We start from the raw sequence: 26960 nt of genomic DNA on the forward strand, positions 1-26960 counted from the left end.
CTTTGAGCACTGTGATTTAGCCTTGTTCCACGTGGGAGCAATGCTCATTCTTGGACCTTCTATCTAAAGGTGTGATCCTAATTGTTTCCATCATTTTTTTGGAAATAAATGAAATCAATAAGATTTACTTCCCAGTAAATATTGTTAGGAGAAAAAACTATAATCTTAAATGAAAATGAAATAATACTTCTGTACATTTCACAGGTGCCTGTCCATAGTAAATACGGAAAAGATATGTCAGAAGTTCAAGTTGATTTGAGACAACAGCTTATGTTTATCATCCTATCTCCCACCTTCACAACTAGTGTTCAAGGTGGCTTCCAATCAATCACAGTATAGCCTCACAACCATCCTGTGAGACGAAGGGATTTTCCAGACCTTGGTTTATTGCATTTCTTTTTACGTTTCCACAGTGGGCTCTCATGCAGAATCTAAACACCGGCCATGGCTTCTGCAGAATCCCATTCTCCCTACTTGTAAGTTTCAGTACTCTGGCCAAATCGATGCTGAGTGCCACTCTTGCTCCATATTTACATCGCCATCTGCTGGCCAGCTCATACTTTCCCATCTCTCTTCATAAACACCTATCCAGTCATAGGTGATGGCTCAGTGGTAGAGCACATGCTTTGCATGCTCAAGGCCAAGTCCCTGGCATCTTCAGGTAGGGCTGGCATAAACGCTTGCCTGAAACCTGGGGAGTTGTTGCCAGTGAGAGAAGACAATACTAAGCTAGATGGACCAATGGTCTGAGCTGGCACAGGGCAGCTTCCTATGTTCACCGAGTAAGTGTTATGATTGTGTGATTGCAATCTGAGTCCCCACTTCCAGTTCCAAACCCAGGACTTTAGCCACTCCATCACATTGGCTCTCTCATGATAGTGACTTTGCAAGGCTGTTTCATTTACTCTTTTGCTTGCAGTAACTGCTAGGGTGTTAGAGGAAAACTGAAGATATGAGCAACTTGAGAGTAATTTGTTACTACACTTTGAAAAATAAAGCTGCAATACACAATGTGCATCTTTCCCTTGCTTTGCTTTGTGTCAATTCTACTACGACTAAAAATATTCCAGAACTTTTCATAGAGCCCCATCCTGTATTGCTTGCAAATACCTTTCCAACATTTTCTTTATAGGAGACAAAATTGTGAAAGGTAAGGTCCACCATATCAGGACCAGAAACCACTGTCAAAGCCTTGAGCAAGAAGGTGTTGTCTGGGAACTCTAAGTTGAAGACCTCTCGGAGCTTCTGGCTCTGCAAATGAAAACAACACCAGCGTTCTAAATAGCGGTGCATAAGAGAGAACCTCTCTACACAAAAACAAAACCTGACCCCACCTTTTATTTGCAATTCAAAGTGGGATTTTGTTTTTATAAGATCAGACTGCATTAAGGGTGGGCTCACACTTAACGCAGAACCTGAGGTCTGTGCTGCCCCTCCCATCCGGGAGCATGTGCTGCCCCTCCCATCCCCATACACATGCCTACTTCCTTTCTGGATTACAATATGCCAAGAATGGTGGGTTTGGACATCATGAACACTCTCAGCATATCATAACTGACAAAGAAAATTGGAGGGGGAGTGCACACTGCTGGGGCTTTGGGAAGATTACTGTACTTCTTACAGAAACACTCAGGATGGAATTAGAAGTTACAATAAGCACTGCACAGGGCTGTCACAAAAACAATCATTAGGGGCATAGAGAGATGGGTTTGTGATCTGTGTGTAGACCGCATGGTGATTAGCCTGCCTGGTATAAAGGTTGCATATATCACACAACATCTGGATAGGCTGTTAGGCAGTGCTGGGGAGGAGTCAGCTGGCACCAATGATGTTGGGAAATGTAGTCTGGGGCGGGGGGCGGTCCTGAAAGTCAGATTTAGGCTGCCAGGTAACATATTGAAGTCCAAGAATCCCAGGGAAGCGTTCTCTGAAGTGCTATCTGTTCCACACACAGGGCCAGCGAGACAGTCGAGGAGCTGAGGAGTCTCAATGTGTGGATGAGACAGTTGTGCTGGGAGGAGGGGTTTAGATTTGTTAGGCACTGGGATACATTTTGGGGCAGGCAAAGCCTGTACAAAAGGGACGGGCTGCACTTGAACCAAGACAGAACCAGACTTGTGGCACTTAAAATCAAAAAGGTCACAGAGCAGCTTTTTAAATGATGCCTAGTGGATTTCCGACAGGAACTGGGTGGTATCTCCTTTGGCAGGCAAAGGCCCCTAAGGTGTGAGGGTGCAAATGTTTCAGATAAACCAGAAGGGGACAGAGTAGAACCAGGAATAGAGAAGATGGAAACACATGACAGCTGGTCAAAACAGTCAAATGACGGCAAGGGAGATAGCACATGCCAATGCCAGGTAAGAGAATCTGTATATAGGTGTATATATGCCAATGCCAGAAGCCTGCAAGCCAAGAAGGGCAAGCTGGAGTGCTTGGTTGCTAATGAAAAGTAGATATAGTGGGCATAACAGAAACCTGATAGTATGGTAAGAACCAGTGGGATACTGTTATTCCTGGATACAAACACTACAAGGAGGGAGGGGCAGATCGGGAGTGGACTAGCACTGTATGTTAAAGAAGGGATAGAGTCCAACAAGCTAGAAATCCTAGGAGGACAGGAGGAGTCCTCCACAGAAACATTATGGGTGACTATAAGAGGTCTGGAATGAAACGTGTTACTAGGGATGTGCTATTGCCCTCCAGATAAAAATGCTGAGAGTGACCTGGAGTTAGGAGAAGCCAATCATGTTGGGAATGCAGCTCCTGATGCCATCGACTCTTAGCACCAGAAACCCTATTGGCCACTAGGGGCATTAGGGGTAAAGACAACCAGTAGGGGCATTCCTCCCTCTGTCTATGCTTTCTCAACTCTACTTCTCCTTAGTTAGACTGATAGTCTCCAGTTTCATTCTCTCACCTGAGAGAGAGACTTCTGTCGTCTCCCCATCCGTCATTTCCTGTATGTGCTGGCTTTAAAAGTGGCTTGGACAAATTCATGGACGACAGATAGATCAATGGCTACTAGTGTGGTGGCTATAGGCCACCTCCAGCCTCAGTGGCAAGTTGCAGGGGAGTAACAGCAGGAGAGAGGGCATGCCCTCACCTCTTGCCTGTGGACTTTTCAGAAGCATCTGGTGCACCACTGTGTGAAACCGGATGTTGGACTAGATAGGCCTTGGGCCTGATCCAGCAGGGCTGTTCTTATGTTTAAAAAAAAGGCAGCCCGTTTGTGTTGGGTTTGCCTCCTCCATAACCTGTAGTGAAACCCGCATGTGTGGTGACATCATCACAATATGAGGCTATTCTCACGGTCATGAAAAATCAGGCTAAGGGAGACTAGCTGGATTTTTCATGACCGTGAGAACCACCGGGCTCGCAGCCGAGCCCGGTCTCACGGAAGCGGGTCACCCGCTTCAGCAGCCCTCCCCTAAACCCAGGTTAGCAGAGCGAGTGCTCCGCTAACCTGGGCTTTCTGATCATGAGTTGCCGCAGTGTGGCTCCACGCCGTGGCAACTCACAAGTAGACCCCCAACTGGGAAGCTAAAAAGCAGCCTCCTGGCTTGGGGGTCTCACCAGCATACCCTGCGTGCTCACGCAGGGCATGTGGGAGCTTCTGGGGGCCGCATGGCCCCCGGTCCTCCCAGCCCCCGCCAGCTCCGTAACAGAGCCGGCAGTTGTGTGGGCAACCAGTTCAGCCTCCCAGAGCAGACTGTCTGCTCGTGTGCGGGGAGAGCAGGCTAAGCTCACTCTCCCCACTCACCCTCCCCAGGCGGCTCCCACTGATCGTGGGAACCGCTTCTATGTGTTTCCTCAGGATACATGTAGCTTAAAGATAACATAGTTTAAAATAAACTGTGGTTTTGCATGATCACAATGCAGATTGTCATGGAACAATTTGGAAATAGAATATCAAGAATTGGAATGGGGACTAGTCTACACACACCATGTTACACAACTTCCATAGAATACTTTTCAAGGTACAGCATAGCCATGAAAAAAGTGGACCATAACCATATATCACCATAGTAAGATCAAACTGTTACACTGTAGTCACCAAGGAAACTAATGAATTAATCATAGTTCTCATCCAATACATTTTCCATCAATGATTTATAAAACTATTATTAACATGTGACTGAGTTTGCTGTACAACATATTGCTGTACTTGCCTCACCACCCCACCCCCACTCTGTGGGAGAGCCGACAGCCTTGGGAGGAAGATTTAGAAGAGGGGAAAGAGTAAAGCAGGAAAGGGTTAACTATCCTTTCCCAGAGTGCCACTTGCCCAGTTAGAGGGGGGAAACTGTGGGAGATTGTAATCAGAGTTCTCCACATCACATCTAGCTTGGCCCCAATAACCTACTATATCTTGTTATCTTGCACAGTCCCTTATGGCCCAGTCCTGTGCATTGCTGATCCTTTGGTTTGCACTGGGATGCAGCTAGATACTCTTTCACTAGTGCTTCTCCTCAGTGTGTGTGCATGACCCAGTTGTGCCATACAAGGGGTTTATCTGGGGTGTGGCAGGAGAGGGAGGGAGAAGACGATGGGGCCACCACAATATCACCAGAGTAGTGTGTTGGTACTGCATGTGAGTGAGCAACCTTGAAGCCAGTTCCAAAGGGGCCATGCATTGTGCCACAAACTCACCTTGGGAATCTTGGCAAATTTTCCTACTCTAGTGTCTCGAATGCTTGTGATATCCAAAAATTCCATGTCCTGGGGAGGAAAAATTAACATTCAAGAGTTGAGCAACTGTGAAGGAAAACAGAGTACTTAATATAAACTTAAGTCTCATTAACAAACATGTTTCTAATCACATCTGGAACTTCTAGGGCACAAACAGCTTGCTCAGAGAATTAAACACACACATAAGCATTAGAGCTACCATCTTTTCAAAATGACTAAATCAAAAGGTTCCATTAGGACCATGCCCAAAGCACTTCTTCATTGGAGGGCAGAGCAGTAATCTGTGAAGTCTGAAAAAGGGCAGTTTGGTGGGGAAATCAGATTGACATTTGGACCTCATGTTCTGTGGGGGGGGAAATGACCTCACCTGAGCACAGTGTTTCCTTTAACAGGGATTCCCAGATGTTGTTGACTAAAATAAAGTTTTTCGTCAAGTCGATTTCGACTCCTGGTGCCCACAGAGCCCTGTGGGGTTTTTTGGCAGAAAACAGGAGAGGTTTAGCATTGCCTCCTCCCATGCATTATGAGATGATGCCTTTCATCATCTTCCTATATTGCTGCTGCCCAATATAGTACCAGCAGGGATTTGAATCAGCAACCTTCTGCTTGCTAGTCAAGCATTTCCCCACTGCTCCACTTAAGGTGCCGCTTAAGCCACTGCAGCTGGGGATTCTGGGAGTTGTAGTCAACAACATCTGGGAACCCCTTTTAGAGGGAACAGTGCCTGAGCAAAGCATTTCCTGGGAAAATCAAAATTATTGATAGCTATAACTAGTACAGCTGATCCTGCATGATTATTATGCAGAAAATTGTCCATTTTTTCAGGGGCTATTTGCTGCACACAGCTTTACAGGGGGTGGGGAGAGGAAATTTTCAGCAGAAAAATGGCAGAAGGGGAAAGACGAGTTAATCTCCTGCTCTGTGTGTCTCATGGTCCCAAACTGGACTGGGCCCCCATATCTGAATTTTGTTTTGAAAAATTGCTGGCCAGTCCCGAGCACATTACGTGAAAAACACATTTAACCTCACATATAGCTTGTCCATAAGTCTCCCTTGTTCGTCAAAGGCTGGTAAGTATGTTTATAATGACATTACAATTGTTCAGCTTGCTGATCCTGTCAGTTTCAGAGGCAAACTGAAACATGCAAATGTGCATAAGAATCCCAGCTCTGTTTTTAACCTACTTCCTGAAGGGAAGAAGGCTTATGAAGTAAGTGTGTGTGTGTGTGTGTGTGTGTGTGTGTGTGTGTGTAACTACCTCTAACAGTTTGATAGCAATCTGAGCATAGGAAGCTTGCCAGAGGCTGCGGGATGAGCTCAACTGGCGGCCCCCTTTCCCTGAGGTTGTGTGCATGCTAGTGTGGGCTAGCCACACCCCCTGCATATGAAGGCATACACAGGGGGCGTGGTCACCAGCAGCAAGATGGGTGAGCTGCTCGCCTGCCTGCTGCACTGAGCACTTTGTCACACGCTGTTGGGTTTAGGACAGATGAATTCTTTTGCTGCCCGGCCGAACTCAATGACATGTGAATGAAGTGCCCAGGGCAGTGTGCCCAATGGAATGGATGAGCAACTCTGGTGCCCCCCTGAAGATATGGGGGAAAGCCGGGGTGAGCCTCTGGTGGCCCCGGAAGTGCTCGGGGTCGCAGTGGCCAGAGGACACTCGTCTCCCCATGCGCAACGGTGGCCACGCACCTGAATCTGATATAAGCTAAATTTATAGTACATGGGAAGGGATCCTAGGAGATCCTCCTGACATGACTATTTTTATTTCAATCTGTCATCTTGAAACAAGATGTCCGTGACTCAAAGTATAAGCTCCACCCTTTAAAATGGAAGTGTTTGCAGTCTGATACAGATCACATTTACGGGATTGAATAATTCAATATTATCATATAACTAAATTAACAATTACACTTAAATCTGATCCAAGCTGGCTATAGACAACAGTCTGTTTCACAACACCTTCACAGAGTGTTGTAAGACTCACCTTGTTGAAAGAAGCAGAAGATACTAGGTACCATTAGTTCTACCTAGATCTTCTTGCTTTAAAATAAAAAGTCACTTAAGAAAAGGGGGAATTGGGAGCAGAGAAGCTGTATGTGTGCTTTCCCTAGGCCTTTCCCTGACAGCAGGTTTTACTGTGGGATTAAGAGGGGTGAAATACTGTGAGTTACAGGACATATAAGATATTTTGAATTTGCCCCAAAACCCAAAGCAAAAGGTGGATTTTTTTACTGTGGACTATGCTCCAATGTGCAATGAAAAAAGTGAATTTTCTTTGGAGTGCTCCCTGATAGCTCTCAGGGATTTCGACATAAATCTTGACAATTTATGACGATATGTGAATGCATACCTGCCCTTCTAAAGTAAAACTGCCATCCGGCAGGGCTCCTGCTCACCAATCTCCTACTCCACTTAGTTAATATCATGACTTACTCTCACAAACACATCTGAAAACACAGAGGAGAGGGTGCTACTGCTGTGTGTGCTGGGCTGGGGGAGAGAAATGTGGAGTGGGAAAACACTTGGTTGTTCATCAGCACTTCCCCCCACCATTACAGAACATGCTTCCTGCTTGAGGGACTATCCCCAGAAGAGCCACACAGATAATTCATTCTGATGGAACTGTTGCAAATGCATACATTCGTGGTGTCACTTGAAAAAGTCATCCTATTAATAGCAAACTTGCTTTTAAAAAAGCTTCCTCGTCAGTTTTTAAGTTCATTCTCTCCTCACCAACTCTCTTTGTGGGCAGGAAATCTGTCTGTCAGCTGCCTCTGCCAGGATGGAATTAAACAAACCATCATTCTACTCACAGATTTGTTTATTTTGCTTATATTCTAATCGAAGACATTGCATTTCCCAGGCAAATTAGACACCTGATTCTTCATTACTTTTACAAAATGCCACCACTTAATTTGACAGTATTAGCATTCCATTTACAAGCAGCTGCAACAGCATGCAGGAGGCCCTAGTTCAAAAGAAATACCTTAAGATGCTTTCTAGATTCCTAGAAAACCTCTTCCCAACTGAGGGTTGGTCTACATGATATTAAACCTATAATTAACAGATGGGCTTAAAGCAAGAAGTGGCTTGGAAGTGGTCTCTTTAGGCCCCAGGGGTGTAGCCATAACTGAATAAGGCAAGGGGACAAATGTCCCTGAGCCCCTGAGGGAGGGGGGGTCAGCTGGGCAACAGCTCACTCTTCACTTTCCCCTTCCAGCTTCCCTGATTCATTGGCACACTGTTGGCTCATGATCAAAGCTCTAGGGACCCTTCTGAATTCTGCCTCCATTAAAAGAAAATGGTAAAAACATAATACCCTTTTTCTATGTTTTCCATCTGCCCTCAATCTTCCTTAGTAATTGGGTTCAGTTTACCCCTAAATCCGGGAGCAAAATCTGGGACTCACTTTTCCATGGAAAACTTTGACTTCTGTGTGTGTGTGTGTGTGTGTGTGTGTGTGTGTGTGTGTGTAAGAAAGAAATGTTGTTGATGTAGCAAGCATATATGAGGCCATTGCAATAGGCGTCCATGCTTAAAAAATGTCTCTGAGCCTGGACAATGCACATGCACAAGTGTGTGTAAGTGTGTGTGTGTAATTGTCTCTGTGTGGGGGGAGTGTGTGATATTATTTGCATAGGAGTGAGAGGCAGGGTGTGCCGAGGATGTTTTGTTTTTCACCATAATCTCATTCCTTCTCTGCAGCAAAGCCATGGGGGGCAGGGGGGAGAAGATGGACCCATCTTCACTTCTTGTCTCAAAGTCCACTCCAACCTTGCTATGTCCCTTACTTGGACCAGAGGCGTATCTAGGGAAAATAGCGCCTAGGGCAAGCACTGAAATTGCGCCCCCTGTCCAAACATCTGACACCCATTTTCAGATAACTTTACCATAATATCAGCTCAATAATAATAATAATAATAATAATAATAATAATTATTATTATTATTATTATTATTATTATTATTATTATTATTAATTCAATTTCTATACCGCCCTTCCAAAAATGGCTCAGGGCGGTTTACAAAGAGAAATAACAAACAAATAAGATGGCTCCCTGTCCCCAAAGGGCTCACATTCTAAAAAGAAACATAAGACACACACCAGCAACAGTCACTGGAAGTACTGTGCTGGGGGTGGATAGGGCCAGTTACTCTCCCCCTGCTAAATAAAGAGAATCACCATGGTAAAAGGTGCCTCTTTGCCCAGTTAGCAGGGACAAGTCAAACTCATTAATCTTTTAATATTTCAAAAACTATTTAGCAGTGGACTTAGCCAGACCAAAAAATGCTGGGAAACTACACATTTCAGTATGCTGGGGCTCATGAAATACCCAAATACTATGTGGCGGTGTACTTGGAATACTAAACAGAAGTGCCTAATTCCCTACTATGCATTGTAGCATCACTATTACATAAGTTTTAAAAATAAATGGAGAATTTGACTTTTCCCAGATACTCTGAAAATAATTAAAGGATATGCAGAGTAAACTGTGTCACTGCTTGGAATATATTCTAGTCTTTCAGAAAGACAGTTAAAATGAGAGGAAGAGAGCAAGAAACTCCCAGTGGGCCTTAATACTAAGGATTTCACACTGATTCAAAGACAAACTCACCATTGATAGCCATATTGTTAAGACATCACATTTAACTCACTTATCACAAGAAGCAAAGTAAGAGCAAATGAATACAATCCTAGATCATAAGCTTCAGCTCAGTATTCACAAGCCCTGATTCCCTGTACATAGTGCCAAACTGAATATGTGTACAGTGACTTTTATTAATTTTTTAAAAAATTACCTGTAGTCCCTTTGGGGCTTCCTAAAGGCTGTGGGGAGGGTCTGCAAAGGTCCCCCCTCCCACTGCTGGCCTCTAGGGCCTGGCAGAGACCATTAGAACATGTGTGGTGGCCATTTTTAAAAATAAATTTTGTTTTTAAAAAATGGCCACTGAAAACAAAATGGCCACCGTGCATGCCCAAATGGCCTCTGTGAGGCTTGACATGGCCTAGGGCCTCACAGAGGCCATTTGAGCATAGATGGTGGCCATTTTGTTTTCGGTGACCATTAAAAAAAAATTTTTTTTAATGGCGCACCCCTTCAAATGGCACCCAGGGCCTGCCCTACCCTAGATACTCTCCTGACTTGGACGGTCTGCTGAGGAAGCTTCCCATGTTGCTTATTACTTTGTTCTCTGTATATTGTTCCCACAAGACACTGCATCTACCATTCTTATGCTAAATAAAATATGATATGCTATCATGCCCTTGACAGCGATTTACCTGGAATATGTATCATCTATATCTATCTATCTGTATCTTGCTTGGATTATATCTGTAACTGAATTGTGTTTTGTTTCATCTTTGAGTTTTTGGTTTTTTTAGTTCTTGTATCTGCATTTTATCTTTGCTCACTCCCTATGTACAAGCTGAGGCACAGGAAAATGGTAATGAGCAGCTTAGGTGCTAAGAGGATGGTGCTCCCACTGGGAGAAGGGGTTAAAGAGCCCTTTGCCTGGAAGTAGCCCTTCAGACCTTGCTCCAGATGGTATTTGTTAAACATGAGTTGCCAACCAGGGAAATAGCATGGGTTCAGACATCACATGGGATCATAGTTTATTCCATCTTACTGTGGTTATTTTGTATGTCTGAAACCATACCAGTCAATAAATTGTGGTGTATTTGGGGCAGTCAAACCACAATCTGAACCCAAGATTTGAGGTTGGTTGGTTTGTCCTAATCATGGTCTCATATGATGTCTGAACCCACAATTATGGTTTAATCTTGGTTATTTCAGTAGTTCTGCCCTCACAGGGCTCTCACATAAAGAGAGACAAGCCTAGAGCATAAGACGTAAGAACAAGGAGTGGAACTAAAACAAATTACAGGATGTTGATACAAAGCAAAATTTGGTGGTCATCTTTGGTGCCAATCCTGGTGTATTAAATAAATCTTAGTTAAAATAAACCATGGTTTCACATGATGTCTGAACCCACTCCTAAGCATTCCCAGGTCTCCCATCCAGGCAGTGCTCAGGGCCTGATCCACCTAGTTTCAGCAATAGTAAAGCTACGTCATATGCCTTTAGACCATTCTCTGGGCCATCTCATGGCTAAATCAAATAATATAATATTCTCCCTTGTCATCTAATCAAAGAAGACACAGTTCCTAGCCTGGAAGGGGCACACCTTGTCCCTCATGCCCACCAGGGGCGTAGCTAGCCTGCCGGGCGCCCCGATAGCCCCGCCCCTGCGTCTGACGTCAGACGCAGGGGATAGACACGGCCCCGCGTCAGACATCAGATGCGGTGGGCGTGGCCTGGCTCCCGAACTGAGCCTTAAGGCTTTGTTTGGGACTCAGCTCAGTTGTAACTGCTGAATGGGCTGCGCGGCCCCTTCGGCAGTTAGAAGAAGGCTGGTGCTGCGTTCGCAGCACAGCCCAGGAGCAGCTCTTCCCTGCAGGGAAGAGCCGCTCCTGGGCTGTGTTGCGAATGCAGCACCAGTCTTAGCTCCTAAAGGGGCCACGCAGCCCCTTCAGGAGCTAGTTAGGCTGGCGCTGCGTTTGCAGTGCGCAGCCAGGAGTGACTCTTCCCTGCCTTTGCAGGGAAGAGCCGCTCCTGGCTGGTGCTGCAAACGCAGCACCAGCCTTAGTTTATTTCCCAAAGGGGCTGCGCGGCCCCCGCTCGGGAGCTAAACTACCGCCCCCGTGTCTGACGCGGGGGGCGTGTCGGGGCCGCTCTCGCCACTCCTGATTGGTCACCGACCCGGGTTCTTTGAACCCGTTGGCCCAATGGTGGCTCCGCCCCTGATGCCCATGCATCTGTAGGGAGGCACCCTTCAAACTTTGAGAAATATGATGTTAAGGAAACCATTGGTATTGGAGAAAGCCAAGCCAGTCAGGATCTGAGCCAGAGTTTGAATGGCCACTATCTCCTTGAAGACGCAGACAGGAAAAATGTCAGCAGCAGGTGAGGGAATTACGGAAGTGTAGTTGACTGGCAAGAAGACAGCCGGAGCCGGATTGAATCTATGGCAGCTGGCGGGGGTGGAGTGTTGATTAAGTGCACGTGGCTGCTGACTACAAATCGGGCAGCCTGTGCCTTGGACAAACTCCTGGAAACAACACATCAAATTGGCTGTGAGCTTTTGTTGGAGAGATTGTGACTTTGGAATTTGGGCTCCTCACTTCTGTATTCCTGGTGAGTGCCTTACCTGCCAGCTACTCCCCATGCTGCTCACCACCTTCCTGGCATTCAGGCATAGGGTTTTAAGAGAAGGGGCAGGTTGGGTGGGGCCAGCCTACCTGGACCAGTCCCTTGATGCTGGTGTCTGCATCAGGCATGGCAAGTAAAAGGGGCATGGGTGACCCAGTATCATGTCACTGCTGCAGATGTTCTGTGTTGAAGTTCCAATCATGAGTCAAGAACATGATCCCAAGGTAAGTGCTTGACCTAGTGTGGTTTGTTCTTACGGGTAAATTTATGGAGTGTAGGCCTATCAGTGACCATTGGCTCCAGTTTAGAGGCAGCATGCCACAGAACACCAGTTGCTGAAGTGAAATGGCAAGAGAGGGCTGTTGGCTTCATGCCCTGCTGGTGGGCTTCTAGAAAGCAGATGATTGGCCACTATAGGGAAGCAGGGGCTAGCACAGAAGGCCTGATTCTGTAGGGATCTTTTTATGATATTACGTGGCAGTTGACTAGGCCCCTACACTGGTTTTACTGTGCACAGTTGCTGCTAAAATCCTCTCATTATTTCTTTCTTTGTTATTTAAAAGATGTACAGCCCTCTTTTCTCAAATAAAGTTCAGAGCAGTTCACAATGTTGCATTAAAACATAAACCAAGCTAAGCTACAGCAGCCAATAAAACACAAACCAAAAAGAAACCATAGAAATATGTGGTCTTGTTTTCAGACTTCAGTTAGTGTTGTGGCAAAGAGGAGGAAGCAACTGTGAACCACAATCTCTGACTTAACTGGAAAGCAGAACTATGCAAGCCTGCCCTCTCTCTCTCTCTCTCTCTCTCCCCGGGAGTAACTGAAATCCTTGCTTTCCCTGTGCATTATTGCCAGAGATGCTCTTACCCCTGGACTTCGGACCAAAGTCCAAGGCCTCCACACCCCCTGGGGCCCCCCAAATCCTCTTTAGTCTGTCCTGGGTGGTGTGGTTTGTGCCCTCAAGAACCTATGTGTTAAAAAATGATGCTTAACTTGCAGTGGAGGGGGGGGGGCTCCAAAAGCCTTTAGGTCCAGGCTCCAAAACTACCTAGGTGCACCTCTGATTATTGCTCTTCCAGCAGTGAATCACCCAGTTTCCCCCTCCATTACCAAACACCCACTCTTTTGTCCTCTCTTCCACATATGCACGACAAACATCTCCTTGTCCTAGATTCCCAAGACATCTCCATAACAGACAACATCTTGACTTCATAGCACCCAGCGATAGTACAACATCAAGTGACCTCAAGCACAGGAAAAAGTGACATGCTCTATCCAGGTGAGAGTGGGAAGTGGCTCCTTAAAACTGCCAATTGTTAATTATTATTGTTATTATTGTCCTCCTAATAGTGCGCTTGCTCAATGAACAAAGTTGTGCTTGTGCAAAGAGACTGCAGAGCTGCACAAAGTTGTGGTGCTCTGTGATGTTGTGCAACTGTAAGTGTAAGATCCCACAGCATAGAAAGGGTTGTGCAACGAGTATTGTGCAACCTGTTGCACAATGAGTGTTGTACAAGTGTTGTTCAATGGTTGTGGTACAACAAGTGTTGTGTACATAAGAACAGCTCTGCTGGATCAGGCCCAGGGCCCGTCCAGTCCAGCATATCTCCTGCTGATACTTCTCTGCAACTACTATTTAGAGGCATTTTGCTCCTGAGGCAGGAGGTGGCCTATAACCACCAGAGTAGTAGCCATTGATAGACCTGTCCTTCGTTCAACTTGTCTACATCTTCTGCTAGTGCAAGGACTAGTCTCAAGCAGATTTCCTTTGTTTGCACAACATCCTTGAGCATTAAAAGTAAAGTGTGCCGTCAAGTCGATTTCCACTCTTGGTGCCCACAGAGCCTTGTGGTTTTCTTTGGTAGAATACAGGAGGGGTTTACCATTGCCATATCTTGTGCAGTATGAGATGATGTCTTTCAGCATCTTCCTATATTGCTGCTGCCCAATATAGTAGCAGTGGGGATTCGAACCAGCAACTTTCTGCTTGTTAGTCAAGCATTTCCCTGCTGTGCCAGTACAACAGCATTATGCTACCACAACATTCATTTGGAACATAAGCTCTTGACACAGCAGAACTCACCTGCACAAGGTGCTTATGCAAGTGGACTATTAGGTCAGGATTTTGGCCATCATCTTTTCTTTTTTTTTTACTACTATTACTATTACTACAGTTCCTTGTCCCCAAAAGGCTCACAATCTAAAAAAGAAGCACAAGAAAGAGACCAGCAACTTGAGGTGCTGGGGGTTAATAGGGACAATTGCTCTCTCCCTGCTAAAGCTCCAAGTGCCTCTGTATCTGGGTGAGCATTTTCTTCTCTTGCACAGTAACCTTCTAAGAAATTGTTAGTTGCCAGTTCCATGCATATTAAATCCAATCACAGGTTTCTACTGCAGGCAACCCTAAATGGGATGAGGGAAGCAAAGAGAAGCTGAAGATGAGAGGGAGGAGTCTAAAGAATAGGTAGTGACTTAAGGAGAGGAGAGCTGGTCTTGTGGTAGCAAGCATGACTTGTCCCCATAGCTAAGCAGGGTCTGCCCTGGTTGCATCTGAATGGGAGACTTGATGTGTGAGCACTGCAAGATATTCCCCTCAGGGGATGAAGCTGCTCTGGGAAGAGCAGAGGGTTTCAAGTTTCCTCCCTGGCATCTCCAAGACAGGGCTGAGAGAGATTCCTGTCTGCAACCTTGGAGAAGCCGCTGCCAGTCTGTGAAGACAATACTGAGCTAGATAGACCAATGGTCTGACTTAGTCTATGGCAGTTTCCTATGTTCCTATGACTTCAGACATGACACAGATGTGGAGGAACAGGAAGCAGAAGTGCCTCATATCTTCTCTCCCTACCCTATATGCATACTCTGTCACACTTGAACCTAGAGCAAATGGCACATAGGAGCATCAGAATGATTAACTGCTTATTAGCATCTATGAGGCCCCTTCATGGGATGGCCAGAAACATATCAGAGGTGATTTAGGTTCAGAGGAACAGGCAGGTTTGTTTGTTTGTTTGTTTGTTTGTTTGGTTGGTTGGTTGGTTTCTATACTGCCCTTCCAAAAATGGCACAGGATGGTTTAAAGAGAGAAATAATAAATAAATAAGATGGATCACTGTCCCCAAAGGGCTCACAATCTAAAAAGAAACATAAGATAGACACCAGCAACAGTCACTGGAGGTACTGTGCTGGGGGTGGATAGGGCCAGTTACTCTCCCCTTGCTAAATAAAGAGAATCGCCATATTAAAAAGGTGCCACTTTGCCAAGTTAGCAGGGATCAGGTTTGGCTGTCTGCAGCAGAAACCAGTTGTCAAAGTGCAGATGGAGCCATTCACACAACCGGGTGGCTGGGGGGTGGGGAGCCCACAATGCACCGCACCGTGAGCATGGTTCATTGCTGAGATTCCCCATAAGATGCGTTCTCTAAGCGCCCATCTCTATGTCTCCTCGAGCTGTGTGAGCTCAAGGAGACACACAATCCCGGCAGACGGGTTAAGGGGGAGCTTGCTCCCTTAACCTCGGCCAAGAGCTGGGCTTGGGGGCAGGGGTAGGCTGGGCGGGAGCACTGGCATCCACATGGATCGACACTCCACACAAGCAGCCTAGCCCGGGATAGGCTGCTTGTGAGAACAGCCTCAATATTTACTTCTATGATTTTAAGAAATGAGTAACTAAGGATTTCTTAGAAGGCTACTGTGTGAGAGAAGAAATCGGATAGACATACATTAGTCCAGTGCAGGCCTTTGAACTCTTACTCTGTGTTGACTCACTGTTTTCCTCTGGAATTCCCCAGATGCACATGTCAGTCAGTCAGTCACAGAAGAACTAATAACATTTCAGCTTGAGAAGCCACAGGGCATCTGCTTTACATCCAAAAGATTCAGTCACTGGCATCTCCAGCTAAAGTGATCCCAGAAAGCACAGAGTTGGAAAAACTTACTCAAAACTGCATGTTTAAGGCAGTCCCAACGGCTACTCTTTTGGGGGTGGCGTGGGGGTGTGTGTGGCTTTGGGAGGGACCTATTTTGAGTATTAAAAGGTGGAGGGTCACCATTTTTCTACCACCCAAGGTGTCTTCTCCCCTTGCAGGTTACCAAAAGTGGACAGAGAAAAAGAAAGTGGAGGCAAACCCCCCAAACATTTCTGAAGGCTGTGTGGGATGTATTATAAAAATATGATTACTAGATGCAGCATCTAAAGATCGTATTTTAAAAATAAATCCTATACATTGTTCTCTACCTTTGCCTCCGCTATTGTTTGGCATGCCTGCCCTTTCCCCTTCATTATCAGATGTGGGCAAATGTGTGCTTGGAGCCTCACAAGGGGGGAAGCATGGAGAGTGATCGATTTTGAGCATTAGAATGGCCAGTGGGAATGGTATTAAGCACTCCCACCAAATCTGCTGTTTCTTCACTCCCAACAGATCCCCCTCAAAGCTGCTTCTCCTCAGAAAAGGTGGCTATCAGGGGTGCTTCACATGCATTTGTATCTAACATATAGGTTGTCCAAAGGCCTTAGAGAGTCACTGCCAGTCACAGAAGACAGTACTGGACTAGACGGCCCAATGTTTTGATTCAGGTATGTTTCCTAGACTATGGGAAACACCTATATCGGGCTGCAGCGATATAGGAAGGTGCTGAAAGGCATCATCTCATACTACGTGGGAGATGGCAATGGTAACCCCCTCCTGTATTCTACCAAAGACAACCACAGGGCTCTGTGGTCACCAGGAGTTGACACCGATCCGATGGCACACCTTTACCTTTTAAGGCAGCTTCAGATATGTTCAGTAATCTTGTGTGATTTGGACCTTAAATATTCCAGCCTCATTGATATCACCATTTCCAATGAAACACCAAAGGTCAGGCGGACTTACCTTACTCTGAGAGGTCCAGTATAGATAAAAGCCCTTTGGATCAACCCGTAGAATCACAGGAGAAGCATTTGTGTTGTCCTGAGAAAACCAGAAGGGTAAATAGATCAGAAACTCATTTTTGTGTACAAATGCATTGGTGAGCAGGGGCAGAGGAAATTTTTACCACAGTGCATGAAATTGACTGGCCTTTAATGCTCTATCCTAGAATTCTATCATTCTGCTCCTGTTCACACGCATTTATGTAGTTCAGTAAGACAAGGAAAGTTGTCTTTCATTAAAGGCAAGCAAGCTTACCTACTATTGGTCTGGGGAAAGGATTTGACCTGTTCTTATTCCCATCCCTATCCTGTCCGGTTCCCTTCATTATCAGAGTATTATTTTATTTATTTATTTATTTACTTACTTACGTACTTACTTACTTACTTACTTGATTTGTATACTGCCCTTCCAAAATGGCTCAGGGCAATTATTCAATATAAATTAATAAACAGATGGTGAATTGGTACAATTCGTTGGTTACCGGTCTGCTTCCGGGCTAGATTCAAGATGCTGGACTTGACCTTTAAAGCTCTACACGGCTTGGGGCCGGGGTACCTGTTGGACCGGATTCGCCCATATGAATCTGCCAGGGCACTCCATTCATCATCTCAGGCCCTGCTCATGGCCCCGCCACTAACAGAGATCCAGTGGTGGGGACTAGAGACAGGGCCTTCTCGGTTTTGGCCCCTTAGCTTTGGAATGCCCTCCCTGAAGAGTTTTGCCATGCTCCCTCCCTCAGTGTTTTTAAAAAACAACTAAAGACACACCTTTTAAAGGAGGCTTTTTAATGCTCCATCTTTGGTTATATCTGGTAGGTTCTTTAGTTTTTATAAATTTCAGTTGTTAGCTTTTAAAATAACTTTTAATTTGAACTTGATACTGATTGTGGTTTTTAACCTGACTTTTAACTTGATTACTCAATTTTGTTACTTTTATTGCATATTGTATCTATGTTATTGTTGTGAGCCACTCCGAGCAGTAGTGTACAGGGTTGGGGGATAAATATTTTAAATAAGTAATAATAATAAATATCTATTTGTCCTAACGTCTTCCAGCATTTCATATGATTATTTCTTTTATAAAGAAATATAGCTGGCTACTTAACAGTCCCAAAACCAGCCACATCTCAGTGCAGCGAATATATTAGTGGACGTACAGGTGCACAATTGAAATTGTGCAAATTCAGTGGCTTATGTTCTGACTAATGAAGCACCAGTGCAATGGGAGGAACATTGGTGCATTGGTGCAAAATTCAGCTGACTCAGCTCCATTGCTGGCTCAGTGTTGGAGACAAATGCCAACAACCTCCCTTTCCCCATGAAGCGCTCTGTGCCACCCAAAACATGTCCCCGAGGGTCATGCAGCCCTTAGGGACATGTTTTCAAGTGATACAGGGGGCTTCCAGAGAAGGGAAAGTCACTGAAATCCCCCCCGCCCCCGCCACACACTTACACAAGCACCAGAGCAGCATTAGTCTGGAACTCTTCTGAAGCACTGGTGCTTTTCCAGTGCTTCTCTCACTGGTATTTGTACCAGTGCTTTGTTAGTCAGGATGTCAGCCAGTGTTAAAACTGGAGCCCACAAAATCCTCGTAACTAGAAGTACATTTATAGACATGAAACATGCAAGATTATTAGTTCTGAAATAGCAACTGGCAAAAGTGAAATGAAGTGTGACAACACATTGGCTGCAGGTACACTCGAAAAGAAAGGATCATGGTTTCTTCTTAAGCTAATTTAAGACTTCTTTGTCTTGGGAAAGGACTGGAAGTCAATATGGAGCAATGAAGTCAATACGGATCATCATGTGAGATCTGTGGTCTGCCTTGTTCTGTGTGATCAGCTCCATTCTGCATCTGATTTTAATTCTGAAAAGACCTATAGGACTCAGAGGTACTGAGCTGTAGTGCAGAATACAGAATGAAGACCATGATGGAACCTACCCTAAAGAGCTTTCTGTTTAGCCAATGAAGCCACAAAAGAACAATCTAGACTCGAAGGGCCGTTTAAGGAAGCTTACAGCTGCTGATTCAGCTGGCAGCGGCAACAGACACAGCTGTTACCTGAGAATTAAAGGGCAAAAATAATTTCAGAGAGTCCTCAAGGGGAAAAAACACACATTAAAAATGGCATAGTTAACTTTCTTTCAGAGGCATCTCCTTGACTATCATTTGTATCTATTTAACCTGGACTGACTTCTTTAGACACTCAAAAATACATTTGGACATGCAAATGCAAATTGCAAACGATTTTAGCAGTTTCAGCCAGTTTTTCACAGTTGCTTAGAAGAACAGAATTAAGGAGTGCAATTTCAAAAACAATCAGTACATGCATGTTCCTCTGACACTGATGAAACAGAAATATGGCAAAGATCCAGAGGGATTTAAAGAGATGTGTTCCATTATGTAAGCAAGTATCAAAATAGTAGTGATGTTTTTAATTATAAGTAAAACATATATACTGTTTTAATTTAAGTAGTAATTATGTCGATCTAGATATAATTTTTGTTCCACAGTATTACACAAAGGGCAGAGCCTGAGTTCTTAGAGCTGCCTGAACCTTTATTATCCTGCATTCTAATGTATCTCCTTTCAGAGAATGCTAAAATCCATATCCAAAGCTCAGTGAAATGGAAAGGAAAAGCTTGATATATTTTAAGTACACTGAAACAGCTATGGACAGTTATATTTCATATTTTCCCTCTGCACCATATCTTCATGCAACAGAAAGCATGACAGCAACTTGAAGATGAAGATAGGGGATGCATGATTCCACTCTGGAACGATTTCAGCAGAACTGCACTTTCAAATTTGGATGCTATCAAAATGTCAGGATGTGATCTAGAATCAAGGGTGTTGCTAGGTATTTAACCTGGGCCTGGGCCTACAGTCCACCTTTTGATAGTTAAACTCAGTCATACCCTCTGCTCAAAGCATAATTATGTATGTTTCTGAAAGTCTCTAATATGATAATACAACACCTATGAAGGTGGCGGCAGCAGAGACCTTGGTGAGGGTAAGAATGCTCTCCCATGGGCTGTGCCGGTACCTCCAATGCTGCACTTCCTTTCTGAAGAGCTCATGGAGGAGGGAGGGGGCTGATAAGATTTGGGGCTCTGAGCAATTCATTTGGGGCCTGTGCCCAATGGGGCCACCCTCTATTGATGCCCCTGGAATGCCTGGAATGCAGGTCTATAATTTCACGGTATTGTCACCTGATTCTTTGGAGGTTTCTGTTTGTGTGCCATGTGGCTTAGTGCAGCCAGGCATATAACCGCCCTGAGCCATTTTTGGAAGGGTGGTATATAAATCAAATAAAAGTATCCATCCATCCATCCATCCCTGGGCCATACTAGATTGTGCAACACATGCACCAAAGCACCACATGGCAATGACCAACTCATTTCCCCTCTGGGCACGTAAAGGAGACCTTTCAGTCTGGGGACATTCCCAAAACAGGCTAAGGCTGTGCCCAGAGGGAAGGTGGGACGCAAGAAGCCTAGGACAGGGAGCTGCCTCTTGCTCCCAAAGAGATCCTCAATGGCCCTAGAGAACTCTCCTGTTTAATGGCTTTGTCTTTTGAACCATTTTGTTGTTTTCATATTTAAAATGGTAAAATGAAAATGCAAATTTAAATACAATGAAGTAAGGAAAATCAGGCTTATTATGCACCCACAGCAGGTTTCTGTGCTAATGTAGGATGGTGACAATCCCACACCACGTCGCCATACAATATCATTGAGCCTTACTGAACATATATCCATTTATTTATTTATTTGTTGCCTTTCTATGCTGCCTAAGTGGTCGGTCTACAGGTGGCATAAGAATAAATGGAGTGGGGCTGCTTAGTGCAGCCCTGAAATCTACAGAATGGAACCACACCTGATTCCATAAATGCCCAGTTCACATCCACAGTTCCAAGGCAACACGGAATTCCATCTGGAGCAGAATTACAGCAACATGACATAAAGGGAATTATCATGTCTTGAAAACCAGCATATTTACCTAAGTCCAAAGTTTAATCTTTCCAAAATATTCCAGTAATAAATGGTGAGAATATTTGCCTATCTTCTTCAGTGGTATCATTTTCAACTTTGAGTTATAGCCATTTCATTCAAAGTTTGATACTAACATTGCACTCCTTTATTTGAAAATAAGTCTCACTGTATTCAGCAGGGCTTACTCCCAGGTAAGTGTGCCCAGAGTTCAGGGCTACTTCCAGGTTTCGGCGGGGAGGCTCAGCAAACTGCACTCAATGGCCTCCTCTGTTCTGGGTCCCAAGAGAGTCACTCCTCCTTCACCACCATAAAGGATAGAGGCCCAGGCATGGCATCAGAGATCAGCAGTGAGAACTTAATTTGAGGGCCCTGGCCTCTCAGCAGCTACCCAACAATGCCAGCCTCTGATGCCTTGCCTAACAAAGCTCAGGCAGGCAAACGGCAGTGGGGAAATGGGTGCACTTTGATTGATTGATTGATTGATTGAACATTGTATATCCCGCTCTTCCTCCAAGGAGCCCAGAGCAGTGTACTACATACTTCAGTTTCTCCTCACAACAACCCTCTGAAGTAGGTTAGGCTGAGAGAGAAGTGACTGGCCCAGAGTCACCCAGCAAGTATCATGGCTGAATGGGGATTTGAATTTGGGTCTCCCCAGTCCTAGTCCAGCACTCTAACCACTACACCACGCTGGCACTTTGCCAGAGCCTGGAAGTTTAGGGGACTTAATCCAAGCTGCAAGCCCATTATCATGAGGGAAAAACTGAGGCTTCAGTTGTAGATCATGCTTGAGGATGGTCATGCAAACTTATTTCCTTGTAGGTGTTTATCCATGGATACCACCACCACCACACTAGGCAAGGGAACAGCAGCCAACGTCTGACTCTAGACCTGACAGAGTCGGAACCATAACGAATGTACATCTTTCATTAGTACTAGATTATGCAATAAATATGTTATCTTACTTTTGAGAGATTCCTTTAGAGATAATATATATAAGAGGCTGAACATACAAAAGAACTGCCTATATAATAGGCTTTTTCAGCTTTCCAGTGAATATTCTGCCACTTTTGTATGTGCATGTTCCTGAGTAGCAAAGTTAAGAGTTTGCAGTTTGATTCTCTCCCCATCGTAACAGGAACCGAGGATGATGAAACTACTGACAAACAGGCCTGCTACCAGACACCCTAAACCCTTTCAGCAAGGAAACAAAAAAAGAACACAGTTCATAATCTGATCCCCGCCCCCGCCCCCACCACCACACACCACTCCCTCATTCTTAGGAACATAGGATGTTGCTTTATACTGAGTCAGAGACCATTGGTCCATCTAGCTCAGTATTGTCTACAAGGACTGGCAGCAGCTCCCAAAGGTTCCAGGCAGAAATCTCTCCCAGCCTTACCTTGAGGGGCTCACTTGGGACTTTCTGCATTCAAAACAGATGCTCTGCTACCACTGAATTATAGCTCCATCCCCTTGCAGTAGTCTTCTGCATAAGGAGTCGAGCCACCCTCCCCAGAGATTCTCTCAGCACAGGATCACATACAGCACCCCATGCATATTTACTTGGTGCTGGGAAGCAGAAGGATGGTAGCATCTCATATAATTCCTACCATCAAACAAGGGTGAGGTGGGAGGGAGCTTGAGGGAAGCATCTGGGGTATCCAAAAGGTTCAGTCACTGGCATCTCCAGCTAAAGTGATCCCAGAAAGCACAGAGTTGGGAAAACGTACACAAAACCGCATGTTTAAGGCAGTCCCAATGGCTACTCTTTTGGGGGTGGCGTGGGGGTGGGAGTGGCTTTGGGAAGGACCTATTTTGAGTATAAATAAAGCCTCCCTGGCTTTATGGTGAAGATGGCTGCTGGCAGCCCAGGAGCCGCTGTTGGCAGAGCAGGCACTCACACGAGCAGAGAATGGGGAGCATGCTTGTCATCCTACCTCACTTCCTGCCTGGTTTGAAGATCAGGGCTACCCAGGGGAGAAGCGACAGGATCAAGAGTGATCCCAGGGATTCTCATGACCAGCCCTACCTGGGCTAGTCCTGACCTACGCAGGTAGGCTGGTTATAAGAATGACCTGATTGTTTTCTTCTCAGACTTAGTCCAGACTTTTGAATCTCACACGCACAGAAGGCGCAAGCAGGGCGGGTCCAATATATTTTACTGTCCCATCCACCCCATGCCCTCAAAACACCCTATCCCTGCATTGTCCCCCTGTGCCACTCCACCCTCCGTTCCCCAGTTTCCCTGCATGGGGAGGGGGAGATATGGAAGGTGGCGGCAATGGGCCAGCTGGGCAATGCGAGGCTGCTCCCTCCCCACTTCCCACTTGGTGAATAGGGGGATAAGGCATCACTGCCTTCTCCAGTGGATCATTAGAGATTGGGTACAAGTACATGCTACCACCACCCCTCTGATAATCCCTCACCTGAGTCAATCAGCTCACCTCTGGGCCTGGAAGCAAAGTGCAGCACCCAGAAGCTGTCATCTTTCCCTGTGTAGTGTATATGCACAATTAGAAGCAAGAGTCCATGCAATACTTGTTTGTTTGTACATCCAAACAGTCCTGACTATTTCCAGGCACACACTCATGAGAACAAATGTATTGTGTGAGCCAGGCAATCATGAATATAATCAACAGCAATGGCTACAACTACTTCATTCTCCACAATGATTGAATTATTTTATTTTATTTTATTATTTTTTTATTTGATTGATTGATTTACAGGTGAAACTCAAAAAATTAGAATATCGTACAAAAGTTCATTAATTTCAGTAATGCAAATTAAGAGGTGAAACCGATATATGAGATAGACGCATTACATGCAAAGCGAGATAAGTCAAGCCTTAATTTGTTATAATTGTGATGATCATGGCGTACAGCTCATGAGAACCCCAAATCCACAATCCCAGAAAATTAGAATATTACATGAAACCAATAAAACAAGGATTGTAAATAGAACAATATCGGACCTCTGAAAAGTATAAGCATGCATATGTATTCAGTACTTGGTTTGGGCCCCTTTTGCAGCAATTACTGCCTCAATGCGGCGTGGCATGGATGCTATCAGCCTGTGGCACTGCTGAGGTGTTATGGAAGACCAGGATGCTTCAATAGCAGCCTTCAGCTCTTCTGCATTGTTTGATCTCATGTCTCTCATCCTTCTCATGGCAATGCCCCATAGATTCTCTATGGGGTTCAGGTCAGGCGAGTTTGCTGGCCAATCAAGCACAGTAATCCCATGGTCATCGAACCAGGTTTTGGTACTTTTGGCAGTGTGGGCAGGTGCCAAGTCCTGCTGGAAAATGAAGTCAGCATCCCCATACAGCTCGTCTGCGGAAGGAAGCATGAAGTGCTCCAAAATCTCCTGATAGACGGCTGCGTTGACCCTGGACTTAATGAAGCACAGTGGACCAACACCAGCAGATGACATGGCTCCCCAAATCAACACAGACTGTGGAAACTTCACACTGGACTTCAAGCATCTTGCATTGTGTGCCTCTCCATTCTTCCTCCAGACTCTGGGTCCTTGGTTTCCAAATGAGATGCAAAAGTTGCTCTCATCAGAAAAGAGGACTTTGGACCACTGAGCAACAGACCAGTTCTTTTTTTCTTGAGCCCAGGTAAGACGCTTCTGACGTTGTTTGTTGTTCAGGAGCGGCTTGACAAGAGGAATACGACATTTGAAGCCCATGTCCAGGATCCGTCTGTGTGTGGTGGCTCTTGATGCACTAACTCCAGCCTCAGTCCACTCCTTGTGAAAGTCCCCAACACTTTTGAATGGCCTTTTCCTGACAATCCTCTCCAGGCTGCGGTCATCCTTGCTGCTTGTGCACCTTTTTCTTCCACACTTTTCCCTTCCACATAACTTTCTATTAATGTGCTTTGATACAGCACTTTGGGAACATCCAACTTCTTTTGCAATTACCTTTTGAGGCTTTCCCTCCTTATGGAGGGTGTCAATGATGGTTTTCTGCACAACTGTCAAGTCAGCAGTCTTTCCCATGATTGTGATTCCTAATGAACCAGACTGAGAGACCATTTAAAGGCTCAGGAACCCTTTGCAGGTGTTATGGATTGATTAGCTGATTGGAGTGGGACACCTGGAGCCTAGACTGTTGAACCTTTTCACAATATTCTAATTTTCTGGGATTGTGGATTTGGGGTTCTCATGAGCTGTACGCCATGATCATCACAATTATAACAAATTAAGTCTTGACTTATCTCGCTTTGCATGTAATGCGTCTATCTCATATATCAGTTTCACCTTTTAATTTGCATTACTGAAATTAATGAACTTTTGCATGATATTCTAATTTTTCGAGTTTCACCTGTATATACTGCCCTTCCAAAAAAGGCTCACGGTGGTTTACATCAAAATAAAAACAATTAAAATCAATTAACAGTTAAAATCAAAATTATAAAAATAGCATAAAACTAATTAACAGAGCATTTAAACAGTTAAAAACCCTGTAGAACCAGGCCAAACACTTACAGCAGTTAAAAACAATTTACAACAAATTAAAAACCCTGGAAGGCCAGGCCAAACAAATAGGTTTTAAGGGCTCTCCTGAAGGCCATCAATGAATTCAGATTACGGATTTCTGCCGGGAGTGCATTCCACAGCCTGGGAGCAGCTTCAGAGAAGGCCTGCCTCTGAGTCTCCACGAGACGAACCGGTGGTAACTGGAGACGGACCTCCTCAGATGACTTTACTGTGCGGTGGGGATCATGTAGAAGGAGGCGCTCTCTAAGCTAATTGATGCTGAGGGTGCCCCACTGGATACACTTTCCAGTGTTTGTGCTAATCTTACGAGGTGGAGTGATCCCCTCCCCCACACAGATAATATCTCATGTGAAGTTGGCATTATTTGCGGAGGCCCATCTCCTCAATGATCTAATTTGTGTGATCTCTCTGTTTTAAAAGGGGGAAACTATGCATTTTCTTATCACTATTGTTTATGCAAAGTAGGCTGTCAGATATGTAGGCCTCTGCCTGGAATGCCTGCTTCAGCTGCAGTGTTATCTGGGTAGGGGAGGAGGGGGCCTCATGCCATCCTGATACAATACAAATTCATTGAGTGCCAGCCTCAGTAAGTATGAACAGGGGCTATAGCAGAGAATGCCCGATTCACACATCATATGCATTTATTTATTTTAAACTTTTTCCATTTCACCTTTCTTCAGACAGAATATAAAAAACAAATCCATTAAAAATACAACTCATGCTAACTCCATTTACAGGAAGAATTACCCTCAGAAAGAATCTCAAGGAAGCAGTGGAAATAGCTGTTGAAATAAAAACATATTTACTAGATGCCGGAATATCATGGCGGGGGGACCAAGTCTCCTGGGAGAAGGAATTCCACATGGTGGGGGCCACCACCAAGAAAGCCCTCTCTTGCATAACCATCAAGTGGGCCTCAGATGAAACAGGCTTTTGCAAGAGGGCCTCTCTGAAAGTTCTCACAAGATGGTGGGGAGGGGGGTATAGTGGTTAGAGTTCTGGACTAGTACTGGGGAGACCCGAGTTCAGATCCCCATTCAGCCATGATACTTGCTGGGTGACTCTGGAACAGTCACTTCTCTCTCAGCCTAACCTACTTCACAGGGTTGTTGTGAGAGGAAACCTAAGTATGTAGTACATCACTCTGGGCTCCTTGGAGGAAGAGCGGGGATATAAAATGCGATAGATAGATAGATAGATAGATAGATAGATAGATAGATAGATAGATAGATAGATAGAATGTAGGGAAAGTACATTCAAGTACCTCGACCTACTACTACAAATATTTATATATTTGGATGGATGGATGAATAGATGGAGAGAGGGGGGGGATCCCTGTCTCCAAAGGGCTCACAATCTAAAAAGAAACATAAGATAGACACCAGCAACAGCCACTGGAAGAACCTCAAACTGTTTAGGGCTTGTCTCCATGGTGAAGTAGGCAGATTGAAGGTGGCCCAGGTGCAAACTCCAAGGCATCCCACCTCCCCTTCGCTCACCATTTGTCGTTCCCCCCCCCCTCAACTGCTTTGCTCCCCCCACTATGTGTGCTCACTGCTTCCCCCCCCTCCACTCACCACGTGTTCCTCTACCCTCTCACAGGATTCTTCCTTCCCCCCATTCAGTTTTGCTTGCCA

At 45.1% G+C, this 26960-nt stretch overlaps 1 protein-coding gene across 3 annotated transcripts in view; it reads right to left on the reverse strand.

Moving 5' to 3' along the window:
• Positions 1-26960, reverse strand: part of PLCB2 (phospholipase C beta 2) — a 122934-nt gene that overhangs the window by 78821 nt on the left and 17153 nt on the right. For all 3 annotated transcript variants that reach the window (XM_053283116.1, XM_053283115.1, XM_053283114.1), the window contains exons 2-4: positions 16780-16857; positions 4651-4719; positions 1111-1251 (exon numbers count right to left, since the gene is read on the reverse strand). In XM_053283116.1, the coding sequence (XP_053139091.1) occupies positions 1111-1251; positions 4651-4716 (207 nt within the window). In that variant the 5' untranslated portion in view covers positions 4717-4719; positions 16780-16857. The remainder of the gene's footprint in view (positions 1-1110; positions 1252-4650; positions 4720-16779; positions 16858-26960) is intronic.

Source organism: Hemicordylus capensis, chromosome 1 (genome assembly GCF_027244095.1).
Source record: "Hemicordylus capensis ecotype Gifberg chromosome 1, rHemCap1.1.pri, whole genome shotgun sequence".
NCBI classification, from domain to species: Eukaryota; Metazoa; Chordata; class Lepidosauria; order Squamata; family Cordylidae; genus Hemicordylus; species Hemicordylus capensis.